The 12,498-nt window shown below is 39.0% G+C and overlaps 1 protein-coding gene across 1 annotated transcript; it reads left to right on the top strand.

Moving 5' to 3' along the window:
- The first annotated feature begins 1,066 nt into the window (after positions 1–1,066).
- Positions 1,067–11,833, top strand: serpinc1 (serpin peptidase inhibitor, clade C (antithrombin), member 1). Its single transcript, XM_072388888.1, has 8 exons — positions 1,067–1,175; positions 1,587–2,018; positions 5,087–5,302; positions 5,386–5,523; positions 6,776–6,994; positions 7,889–8,063; positions 9,725–9,789; positions 11,423–11,833. The coding sequence occupies exons 2-8, from the start codon at positions 1,656–1,658 to the stop codon at positions 11,597–11,599; spliced, it is 1,353 nt and encodes a 450-aa protein (XP_072244989.1). The 5' UTR covers positions 1,067–1,175; positions 1,587–1,655; the 3' UTR covers positions 11,600–11,833.
- The last annotated feature ends 665 nt before the right edge of the window (positions 11,834–12,498 follow it).

Below are 12,498 nucleotides of genomic sequence, written 5' to 3'. Positions count from 1 at the left end.
TGAAACGTCTGACAAAGTTTTTATTTTTTAACTTATGAATTCACAATAAAGATTTTAAATTTAAACAACGTGGAACCGAGTGGTTTATGGGTCGGTTTTACTAATATTTAAATAAGTTTTTATTTAAACTACAGACACAACAGAACAGAACCTTCAGAACCGGGACAGATTTTATAATCCACAGAAAGCTGCGACATCATCATGTTTTAACAGTTTTTATTTATAAAAAGTCTACATGAAAAATTAAAAATAATAAAAATAAACTCTATTTTCATTTAAAACCTAAAAATTAGTTTAAATAATTAAACCAAAAACATATAAATTATCATTAACTGTAAAATTTATATTTAATATTTTTCACTAAAGATTATTCGACATTAAAAAGAAGAGTAACGATGTTAAAATTAATTATTTTCAGAGTTCAAAATTTTATGATTTAATAAAATTGTATTTTTATTTAAAAGATTTTTCCCTTTAGAACATTTCTTTTAATTTTTTTTTAAATCTTAAATTAAGTTTTTAGTTCTAATTTTTTTCTTTAATCTTTTTTTATTTCTTAACTAAATTATTAAAAACAGAACAGAATCTTCAGAACCGGGACAGATTTTATAATCCACAGAAAGCTGCGACATCATCATGTTTTAACAGTTTTTATTTATAAAAATATACATGAAAACCTAAAAATTTGTTTAAATAATTAAACCAAAAACATCTAAATTATCATTTTTCACTAAAGATTATTAGACATTAAAAAGAAGTTATTAAATTAATTAATAAACTAGTAAAATTATTTTTAGAGTTAAACATTTTATGATTTAATAAAATAGTATTTTTATTTAAAAGATTTTTAAATTAAATTAATTTTTTTTAAGGGATGTAAATTTCTCCTCCGTTACGGATTAATTTTTCCTTTCCAGTGGAGTAAAGTCTCTGCTGTGAGCTGATCGTTACCGCCCCCCCGTCCACATATTGATCAGCGGAGGCCACTTTGTCATCGTGTTGACGGCGGCAGCTGGTTTCCTTCCAGTTGTTTCCTGGTATCAAACTCGGAGTTGTTGACGAACAGCGGATCAATGTCTCAAAGGTTGTTTCAGTGCTCTGCAGGACACTGACCTGAATTCAGCTCAGACTGCACACATCTGCCCCTCCGAACGCTCACCGCTCTACCTGCTCAGGTAAAAAACTTTACTTTCTGTGAGAAAAATGCAAATATTCTGAATTTACATCATATGTCAGGAGGAAGGTTCAGTTAAATGTGCTAAAATAAAGTAAATCAAGTAATTAAGGGAGAAATGTGTTGTGTTACAGTTCAGTCTTAAACTTAAACTTCAGTCCTTTGACTTGTGGGTTTGATATTTAATCAATATTTAGTATAATTTACTGCATATTGGTGTGATGAGGCTTTTAAATCAGTATTTATTGTTCTCTTGTCTCTATTCCCTTCATATAGAGCAGGGATCTGAAACTCCGTTTCCCTGCTTCAACACACCTGATTCAGATTAAATTGACCTTTTCAAAAGACTTTACTGTTTGTTTTCGGTCGAACGTTCAATCAGGAAAACTCATTACAAATCGTTGAATTACAGGAAAAGGCGGATCAGATTGAGCAGAATTAAACTGCAGCCACAGCAAAGCTTAAAGCTTCTCTGTCCAGGATGAGGGCTGCTGATGGGCTGCTGTTTCTGGCATTCTTGCCCTTGATTTCTTTCGCCCAACGTCCGGACATCTGCAGCGCGAAACCCAGAGACCTCTCTCTGGAGCCGCGCTGCATCCACCGCAGCCCTGACCTGGAGGTCACCGAGGCTCCCGAGGACCCGCTGGAGGTCCCGGAGTCCACCAACCCCAGAGTCTGGGAGCTGTCGAAGGCCAACAGCCGCTTCGCCCTGTCGCTATACAAACAGCTGGCTCTCGGCAGGACCTCCGAGAACAACATCTTCATGTCGCCCATCAGCGTCTCCACCGCTTTCGCCATGACCAAACTGGGAGCCTGCAACCAGACGCTGGAGCAGATCATGAAGGTCAGAGAGCCTCTTTATCAGTTCCATCTGAGTCAAAACTCCTTCAGATACTGAAGGAACACAAGGTCACCGGATAGGTTTCAATCATTCAACCAAGAGCGAGTATTTATAGGTACTGTTTGCAAACCCTGACAGTCCCACCCAGAGTTAAACAGCCAGTAGCTGAGAGTGAACTGTGCTTCTGCAACCAGAAAGTTTCAGTTCAGGTCAGCGATATAATATTTTATTAATCCCTGAAAGGAGATTATGTGGCTAAAGTATAAATTATTCTCAAAAATAGAAAAACAAAATAAACTCGGGCTGCAAACAGCACGTCGGGGTATGCGTTGGACTCCGTCAAGGGTCGAGCAGGATGTGAGAATCCCAGTCAGGTGTAGTACCACCAGCAGTTTATGGCCACCAGCAGGTGGCGCTATAAGCCTGTGTAAGTTTGGTCATATGTATGCGTTCTGGATGGAGCCCAAGGGCAGCCTATGAAGTTTGGTGAAGATCGGACAATGTATGGAGAAGTTATAAGTGACTTACTTGGCCACCAGTAGGTGGCGCTATAAGCTTGTGTACGTTTGGTCATATGTATGCGTTCTGGATGGAGCCCAAGGGCAGCCTCTGAAGTTTGGTGAAGATCGGACAATGTATGGAGAAGTTATAAGTGACTTACTTGGCCACCAGTAGGTGGCGCTATAAGCTTGTGTACGTTTGGTCATATGTATGCGTTCTGGATGGAGCCCAAGGGCAGCCTCTGAAGTTTGGTGAAGATCGGACAATGTATGGAGAAGTTATAAGTGACTTACTTGGCCACCAGTAGGTGGCGCTATAAGCCTGTGTAAGTTTGGTCATATGTATGCGTTCTGGGTGGAGCCCAAGGGCAGCCTATGAAGTTTGGGGTAGATTGGTTAATGTATGTGGGAGTTAAAAGCTTCTTTGTTTTTCATGGCGAGCAATGGCCAGTCGTCGAACTTTGAGGCGTTGCCATGGCCGCACCCTTTAAGGTTTGAGAAAGATTTCCATAACTTTTAGTCCCCCATGGCTTTAGAGTAACCTGGCCAAGTTTGAAGCCTGTAGCATGAAATGTGCACGATAGCTCTGTTAGCTCATAGCTGCTGTGTTGTTGTTATTGGCGGCTATCGGGGGGCTTATAGAGGGCTTTATACACACTCGTCTACTGGGATGATGTCATCGACGCCCGCCGCTGCAGCACAGCTCATTTACTCCGGTAAGAACGTCCATCTTACTCAAAGTCGTCGTTCACGTCGTCAAAATCTGATAAATCTCCTGCCATGTTGCACAAAACTATCAGCAGCAAACTCTGTGTGAAGTTAGCCGACTGTCACAGAGCACGGAGTGAATAAACTGTGCTGCAGGGGGGCGTGTGGATGAAGTGGTCCCAGTAGAGTGCCTGTGTAGAAATCCCTCCGTTAGCTCTCCTATAGCTGCAAGTAGCCACATAACAGCAGCTATGAGCTAACAGAGCTATAGCACACGTTCATTCATTCATTCTTCTTAAAGTATTGGTGAAATAAAGACAGATAATGCCTTATTTAGAGGCTGCATCCTCTAAGCCCCGTTCACTCCGTTATATGGATCTCCAGTTATCTAAATATCTTCTGAAGGACGCCGACTTTCACCAAACTGTTCTCTGTGAGCAGATGAACGTATTTCATGCCAGAAATAAGGTTTAAAAATACCGGAGTTCCCCCTTTAAGGTTCACAAACTTGTTCAGTGTTGTTTTAAGGCTCGTTAGTTTAGTAAAGAAGAAAGCACCAACCTCTCTAAACCTGTGCAAACAAACATGGCCGACCAAATTTAAGAAGAAACAATGTCTGTTTCTACCGTCCAATGACCTCAGTTGAGCTTCCACCTCAACAAATTTGCGTTTGGCAGCATCAACAGATGCCATGATTTGGCTGTGAAATATTCCACCATAAGCTGGTTTTAAGCTACTGAAAATGGTAGAAAGGGGCTCAAAAGTGTTCATCTTGCAGCATAATGGCGACCGCCGCCGCTGCTGGTTTCAGGACGAAAACTATTCTGAGAAATTAGCTAACCTCAGGCGAAACCACGGCTACCGAAAGTAGTGAACTGCGGTATCTCAGCCCTCGATTCTCGATCTTGACCTTCAGCATAACCTCTCCGTCTCTCTGTGTGGACGGGCAGCAGCTTGCCAATGCCAAAGGCAAGGCACACATATTACTATTGCTCATACTTATCATTATTATTATTTTTCCGCTTCCGTCACGAATTTTTTCGATGATTGATTTCGAAGATCGATGCTCGAAGGCAGTTTCAGGACTGGAGATGTGCTAAAAAATTAGTTGAAAACTTCTCAATTGTTGCTTGAACTCTAAGAGACACGAAACTTTAAACAAATCTGCGCGTATTTTACACAAAAATGTAGCGATCCGGTGATTTTTGAAGTTTCTGTTTCTGTATTTATCAGACGCTTTTATCCAAAGCGACTTACAAATGAAGATATAACAGCTTTATAAAAAGCTAACAATAAGCTCCATAGAAGGAACCCAGGAGTCCGACTCTGTCAGAGGGGACAGAGCAGAGATAGGGTGCAGGCATAGAAGGAAGAGCAGAAAGATAAAGTGCAGAGATAGAGGGGGGAGGGAAGTACAAGGTAAGTGCTGGGATAGGAGATGCTCTCTGAAGAGCTGGGTTTTCAGGAGCTTCTTGAAGATAGACAGGGACGCCCCTGTTCTGGTAGCGCTCGGTAGGTCATTCCACCATCGTGGGACGACACATGAACAGAGTTTGGATTGTCTTAGGCGTGGTGTAGGAGCTGCTAGACGACAATCCTGGGACCAACGGAGGGACCCAGTTGGGACAGAAGCCTTTGCAAGAGCATTCAAGTAGATGGAGCCGTTCCATTAAGCTCTTTGTAGCTAACATCAGGGACTTGGATCTGATGCTAAGGGCAGCCAGAGGAGCTCAATGAACAGAGGGGGGGACGGGTTCTTTTAGGCCTAAGTGTTGTAAAATAGAAATTACAGCCAGTGTGCATTCAAAGTTTGTTAAAAAGATAAAATTAAAAACTTCAGCTGTGCTTCATGCTTGTCTGCAGGTGTTTGAGTTTGACACGATCAAAGAGAAGACGTCAGATCAAGTCCACTTCTTCTTCGCCAAACTGAACTGCCGCCTGTACAGGAAGAAGGACGAAACCACGGAGCTGATCTCTGCGAACCGACTCTTCGGAGACAAATCGCTCAACTTCAACGAGACGTACCAGAACATCAGCGAGACGGTGTACGGAGCCAAGCTGCTGCCTTTAAACTTCAAGGTGACGCCCGACATGAAAATGTCTCCGTTTAAACCAAAATGTCAAGCTTCACAAGTGTTAATAACTGCAGTTATTTCCTTTAGCATGATCCAGAGATGGCCAGACTCACCATCAACGACTGGATCTCCAACAAGACGGAGAACCGGATCCAAGACACGCTGCCTTCAGGGGTGGTGGACACCAACACGGTCCTGGTTCTCGTCAACACCATCTACTTCAAGGTATCTGAACACCTGAAGCTGCAGCTCAAAGAGAGGTTTTAATGTTGTTCTCTTTAGCTAAACCACTGTCACATGTACAGTCCTCTTTAAAACTCCTGATCAGCCTTAATTTATCTGTTTCCTCTGACCTTCAAAGTGTCCTGATCAATAGTTCTGCAGCTTTCTGAAGCTCTTTCAGAGTTTTTCTTTGGACATTTTCTGCTTTTTCTCTCATTTTCAGTCCTTGTTCCTGAGCATTTTCAGTGTTTTTTCTTTGTTCAGCCACTTAACTCTGAGCTATGAACCATTCAGGCAGAAAAAAGGCTCCTAACTCAAGGGATGAACCAGTGTTGTGTCGACACAGAACAGACAACTTAGCAAAGAAGCCATTTTAAACTGGATCTTTAGGCACTTTGTTACCAGCAGCCTGTCACAAAGACCCATCATTTGTTCCCATTTCTTTAGCTGCATCTATGAAAAACAGCAAAGAAAACACAGTTTGACAGACAGAAAATAGGATTTCTGCAGCAACAAGGTGATTCCCAAAGAGCTATTAGCTGAAAACTTGGCATATCTCAGCATGGTGTGCAGTGTGTCCTTAAAACATTTGAGGAAACTGGACAAGTGGAGGACAAAAGAAGAAGTGTCAGGCATAAAAAACTATCTCCAGCAGATGAACAGGATCTGAAAGTGATGTCCTTAAGAAAGAGGAAAAAATCCAGCTGTGACCTGACAGGACCTGAGAGATGCATCTGGACCTTCAGCTGATCCATCTACTGTTGGCCCAAGCCTCATCAGAAATGGTCTCCATGGAAGGGTGGCTGTCAAGAAGCCGTTCTTAAGGAAGGGAAACAGGGAGAAAAGGCTGAGCTGTGCCAAATGACACAAGAAGTGGACTGAAAATCAGTGGCAACAGGTCTTATGGAGGGATGAATCCTCCCCAGAGCCCGGACCTCAACATTATTGAAGCAGTGTGGGATCATCTGACAGAGAACGGAACAAAAGGCAGCCCACATCCAAAGAAGAGCTTTGGGATGTCCTTCAAGAAGCCTGGAGAACTATTCCTGAAGACTCCTTAAAGAAATGACAGAAAGCTTGTCTCACAGGGTTCAGGCTGTGTTGAAGAATAAAGGAGCTCAGACCAGAGATTCACTTTAGAGCTGCTGAGAACTGATAAAAAACTCTGTTTCTGCCTCAGATTCTGGATTTATGTGTAAGATAAAACCCAGATGTGTGACCTTCTGTGTGACCAACATCACGTTCTGCCTCTCAGGGTCAGTGGAGGAACAAGTTCGACAAAGACAACGTGTTCACCAGCAACTTCCAGGTCAGCGAGAGTCGCAGCTGCCAGGTCAGCATGATGTACCAGGAGACCAAGTTCAGGTACAAATATTTCCCCGACGATAAGGTGCAGCTGCTGGAGATGCCGTACCGAGGAGAGGACATCACCATGGTGATCATCCTGCCGAGCATCGGCACGCCGCTCAGTGCGGTAGGTCGGCGATAACTGATTTAAACTTGTTAAAAATGTGAATGATTAACTTTAAAAGCAGGAACCAGTGAGTTGAGCAGAATTATTTATGAAAAACTGAACTTTTAACCTTGTTATTTCTCATATTTAATTCAATTCTGCTGATAAATGTTGAGATTTTTTGTTAGATTTTTGTTTAAGGTCTTCAATAGTTTTTTCCAGCTGCGTCTCTTGGCCAAAGTTAAAATGTTTTTAAGCCTCCCTGCCCTAATAAGTTCAAGGATAGACTACAGCAATGGACTTTATGTCGGCGTCTCCCAGACTTCTCTCAGTCGCCTTCAACTGGTGCAAAATGCTGCTTTTAACCAAGACTAACAGACCTGTGCACATCACTCCTGTTCTTAACTCCCTTCATTGGCTTCCTGTCCTTTATAGAACTGATTTTAAACTTTTAATGTTTGTTTTTAAAGCTCTTAACAGCCTCACCCCATCGTATTTATCTGAGCTTTTAACTGTAACCCTGGCAGAGCTCTGAGGTCAACAAATCAACTTTTGCTGGAGGTGTTCAGGTCAAAATACAAGCCCTGGGGTGCCCCCAGGCTCTGGACTAAGCCCCCCCCCCCGAGATGCATCTTATTTCTGACCTGGGCCTCTTTAAATTTAGGCTAAAAACCTACTTATTTCAGATGGCTTTTAATACCCAGTAGTATGGTGACTCTTTTATATTATCCTATTCAATTTTGCTGTATTTTATTGCGTTTACTGTTATTTTATTGTTTTGTACTTATTCTTTTCTTTATAGAGTATAGAGTCTTTAGAGTTTCGTTCAAATGAATTAACCTACAAATCGGTTATTTTTTCGCTGTGGGTTATAATTAATGTTAATTGATCGTACTGCTGCTCTCGTGCGTTCAGGTGGAAGCGAGTCTGGACCTGAAGAAACTGAACGGCTGGTTTAACCAGATGAAGGAAACGACCGTCGCCACGTTCGTGCCTCGCTTCAGGGTGGAGGAAAGCTTCAGTCTGAAGGACAAGCTGTCGGCGATGGGGCTGACCGACCTGTTCAGTGCTGAAGCAGCCAGCCTGCCAGGTGCTTTCAGCTGATCCGCCTCCTCTGATTTCAGAGTAAAGTCCTAGAAACATCTGAGATACCGAGCAGAACCCCGAAGCTCCCAGGACTCGAGCTATCAGAGAGTGGGGAGTCATACATATGTATATATTTAAAAAAAATATAGATTATTTTTACGTATAAATACTATTTTAATTATTTATCCATAAAATTTACATTGCAACAATATAATTTCCCTTTCTACATCATTTTGGAGGCTTAATTAATGCCAATGTTTAGCGTTCATACATTTTTATTTAATGTTTTTTATCAATAAACATATTTAAATTCTGTATTTCTGTAAATATCCGTAAATATTTCTCTATAAATACTATTTTAATTATTTATCCTTAAAATTTACATTGCAACAATATAATTTCCCTTTCTACATCATTTTGGAGGCTTAATTAATATCAATGTTTAGCGTTCATACATTTTTATTTAATGGTTTGTATAAATAAACATATTTAAATTCTGTATTTCAGTAAATATCCGTAAATATTTCTCTATAAATACTATTTTAATTATTTATCCTTAAAATTTACATTGCAACAATATAATTTCCCTTTCTACATAATTTTGGAGGCTTAATTAATGCCAATGTTTAGCGTTGATACATTTTTATTTAATGGTTTGTATCAATAAACATATTTAAATTCTGTATTTCTGTAAATATCCGTAAATATTTCTCTATAAATACTATTTCAATTATTTATCCTTAAAATTTACATTGCAACAATATAATTTCCCTTTCTACATAATTTCGGAGGCTTAATTAATGCCAATGTTTAGCGTTCATACATTTTTATTTAATGGTTTGTATAAATAAACATATTTAAATTCTGTATTTCTGTAAATATCCGTAAATATTTCTCTATAAATACTATTTTAATTATTTATCCATAAAATTTACATTGCAACAATATAATTTCCCTTTCTACATAATTTCGGAGGCTTAATTAATGCCAATGTTTAGCGTTCATACATTTTTATTTAATGGTTTGTATAAATAAACATATTTAAATTCTGTATTTCTGTAAATATCCGTAAATATTTCTCTATAAATACTATTTTAATTATTTATCCTTAAAATTTACATTGCAACAATATAATTTCCCTTTCTACATAATTTCGGAGGCTTAATTAATGCCAATGTTTAGCGTTCATACATTTTTATTTAATGGTTTGTATCAATAAACATATTTAAATTCTGTATTTCTGTAAATATCCGTAAATATTTCTCTATAAATACTATTTTAATTATTTATCCTTAAAATTTACATTGCAACAATATAATTTCCCTTTCTACATAATTTCGGAGGCTTAATTAATGCCAATGTTTAGCGTTCATGCATTTTTATTTAATGGTTTGTATAAATAAACATATTTAAATTCTGTATTTCTGTAAATATCCGTAAATATTTCTCTTCAGGGCCACAGTTTTTGTTCCTTTAAACTGATTCCAGTCAAAGTTTTGACGCAAACTGTATGTTTATGATGATTTAAAGTATTTTTTTAAATAATTCTGAAGCGTGAATTCAATTTAGAGCCATCTATGTATGCATGTTGGAGTTGGAGGACATTTAATCCACTGAATAAATACAAATAATCCAACATCTTCTTTAATTCTGTCCTCGTTTCAGGGATCCTGGAGGATGGCAGTGATGGTCTCTTCATATCTGACGCCTACCACAAAGCCTTCCTGGAGGTCAGTCAGATAAAGTTCATGTAAAGTAAAAGGACACAAACATGTTTTGGTTGGTTGTGAACTCGTGGGCAGATGAGTAATGCTTTTTACATACAACTCTTCCTACGTGCTGCTTGATAAAACACGAGACTGACTTCCTCATTGCTCAAGTCCAACCTGATGTGAGTCATGTGTGAGTCGGCCATGACGCACCCGATAGATTCTTCACGATGCACTCGTGAACTTTGAATATCCAGGGATTATTTCAGCTGAGTGGACAGTTATGCTGAATGTTTAGACCCCTCTGACCCCCACCTAAAAACTGTGTAAGTGTAGGTTTATGTGCCCAAAACATCACCAAACAGCAGCCATTTTAGCCTCGAAGACTAAAATTTGCATTTGAAATGTTGCCAAAAGGTTACTGATGTCAAAATAAATCGTAATTCATCATTCAACATAGATTTTATGACACTAGGACTCAGTCTAATATGAATTTTCTCTGCAAAAAGTCTCATTTTTCTCATGACTTAAATGATTCTTTTAAGTTCCTGACATTGGCAGAAACAGGCATCCAGATAACTCCATCTACATATCATCACAATTTAACTGATGTTTGCTGAGAGACTGTGTGTAATACTGTTAAAAATGTGTTAAAATGAGTTTACATCACCAAACAGCAGCCATCTTAGCCTCAAAGACTAAAATTTACATTTGAATGTTGCCAAAAGGTTACTGATGTCAAAATAAATCGTAATTCATCATTCAACATAGATTTTATGACACTAGGACTCAGTCTAATATGAATTTTCTCTGCAAAAAGTCTTCATTCTGAGAATTATACCTAATTTGATGTCTTTAAATGAAGGCATGAGGAACACACATTTACACATAACGCTGTCATTTAGACTGATTAATGATGTTCTACATCTTTTATCTTAACATATACATTCGTGAGGTGTCTTATTCAACAGCAAAAAAACAACAACTATCCTCTTCTGTCTCTAAATGTAGTTTAGATCATAAATATTGAAAGTTTCACATTGTTTGAGGATAGCTGTGAAGTCATTTTACATTTTCTCATGACTTAAAGGATTCTTTTATGTTCCTGACATTGGCAGAAACAGGCATCCAGATAACTCCATCTACATATCATCACAATTTAACTGATGTTTGCTGAGAGACTGTGTGTAATACTGTTAAAAATGTGTTAAAATGAGTTTACATCACCAAACAGCAGCCATTTTAGCCTCGAAGTCTAAAATTTGCATTTGAATGTTGCCAAAAGGTTACTGATGTCAAAATAAATCGTAATTCATCATTCAACATAGATTTTATGACACTAGGACTCAGTCTAATATGAATTTTCTCTGCAAAAAGTCTTCATTCTGAGAATTATACCTAATTTGATTGTCCCCTCTGACCCCCACCTAAAAACTGTGTAAGTGTAGGTTTATGTGCCCAAAACAAAGGTTCATCCATTCTGTTTCACTGTTAAAAATGTTCGTCATGCCATGACTTAAAATGAGTTTACATCACCAAACAGCAGCCATTTTAGCCTCGAAGTCTAAAATTTGCATTTGAATGTTGAAGACTTGACTTTTTAATGAATTAGCAGCTGTGTTTGACAGGATAAATTGTGTTTTTTGGTTTGCAGGTGAATGAAGAGGGCAGCGAGGCGGCAGCAGCCACTGCTGTGTTGGCAGTCGGACGCTCCATCAACCTGAACCGTGAGGTTTTTCAGGCCGATCGCCCGTTCCTTCTGATCATCAGAGAATCGACTATAAACACGCTGCTGTTTGTCGGCCGCGTGGCCGACCCCTGCAACCAATAAAAACTGTCCACCAGGCGCTGCTGCCAGCAACACTGCTGCTTTATTAGTCAAAATCATCCAATTACACAAAGCTGAGTCAACATTTTACAACTCAGCAAACATTGAGAAACAATGGCTGTAAATTATATTTTTACATTTACGTGTTCATGCCGATTATACAGAGATTATTGAAATTATTGTTTGTAAGTTTTATGGCCAAAGAAGGACAAAATAAACTGTTTCTATCTCTTTAAAGCAATGTTCAGATCAAATTTGGACTTTCCAGCATCTTTATCAAACAATCCAGATCTTTTTGTTCACCAGGCATAACAAAAATGTAGTTCGATGCATTGTTCAATCATTCGAGAGGGATTTCAATTAAGAGTGTATAATGGCAGTAACACACAAGTGAGTAGTGAAGACGCACAAAGGAAACACACCAATAAGGACACGATCCCTCCTCACTCACAGCCAGTTAGCTGTACATAAGGTTTCTACCTGCAGCGCCACACCAGAGACTTTCAGAGTTAAGCTGCGATAATCAGGTAATTACAATTTCTTGGTGTATTTCAGTCTCCGCTAATTCCCATTTAAATATATTAAACATTTAAATGGGACTTTCTTACCTTGGTGTCCCTACAGAAGCAGAAAGTCTTTCAGTATTTGTGAGATTACCGTAAGATTTCTGTGTTGCCAGGTGTACGATAATTATCGGATTTGTACGATAATTTTGCCCTGTGTACGATGTACGATCAATAATCCCAAAAAAAGGCCAAATATGCGATAATTTGACCATTCTGTGAACGTGTGGTTGAAATCGGTCTGTGTCGGATGTTTTTGTGAACCCTGAAGGCGTTTCCATTTCCATGTGACAAGTTTTAAGCTAATCGTGCTTTTCTACGTGAGCTACATGCATTCGT

The sequence above is a fragment of the Leuresthes tenuis genome, unplaced genomic scaffold, assembly GCF_036924035.1.
Source record: "Leuresthes tenuis unplaced genomic scaffold, fLeuTen1.0.hap1 SCAF_7, whole genome shotgun sequence".
NCBI lineage: Eukaryota > Metazoa > Chordata > Actinopteri > Atheriniformes > Atherinopsidae > Leuresthes > Leuresthes tenuis.
This window is presented reverse-complemented; position numbering and strand designations above follow the sequence as displayed.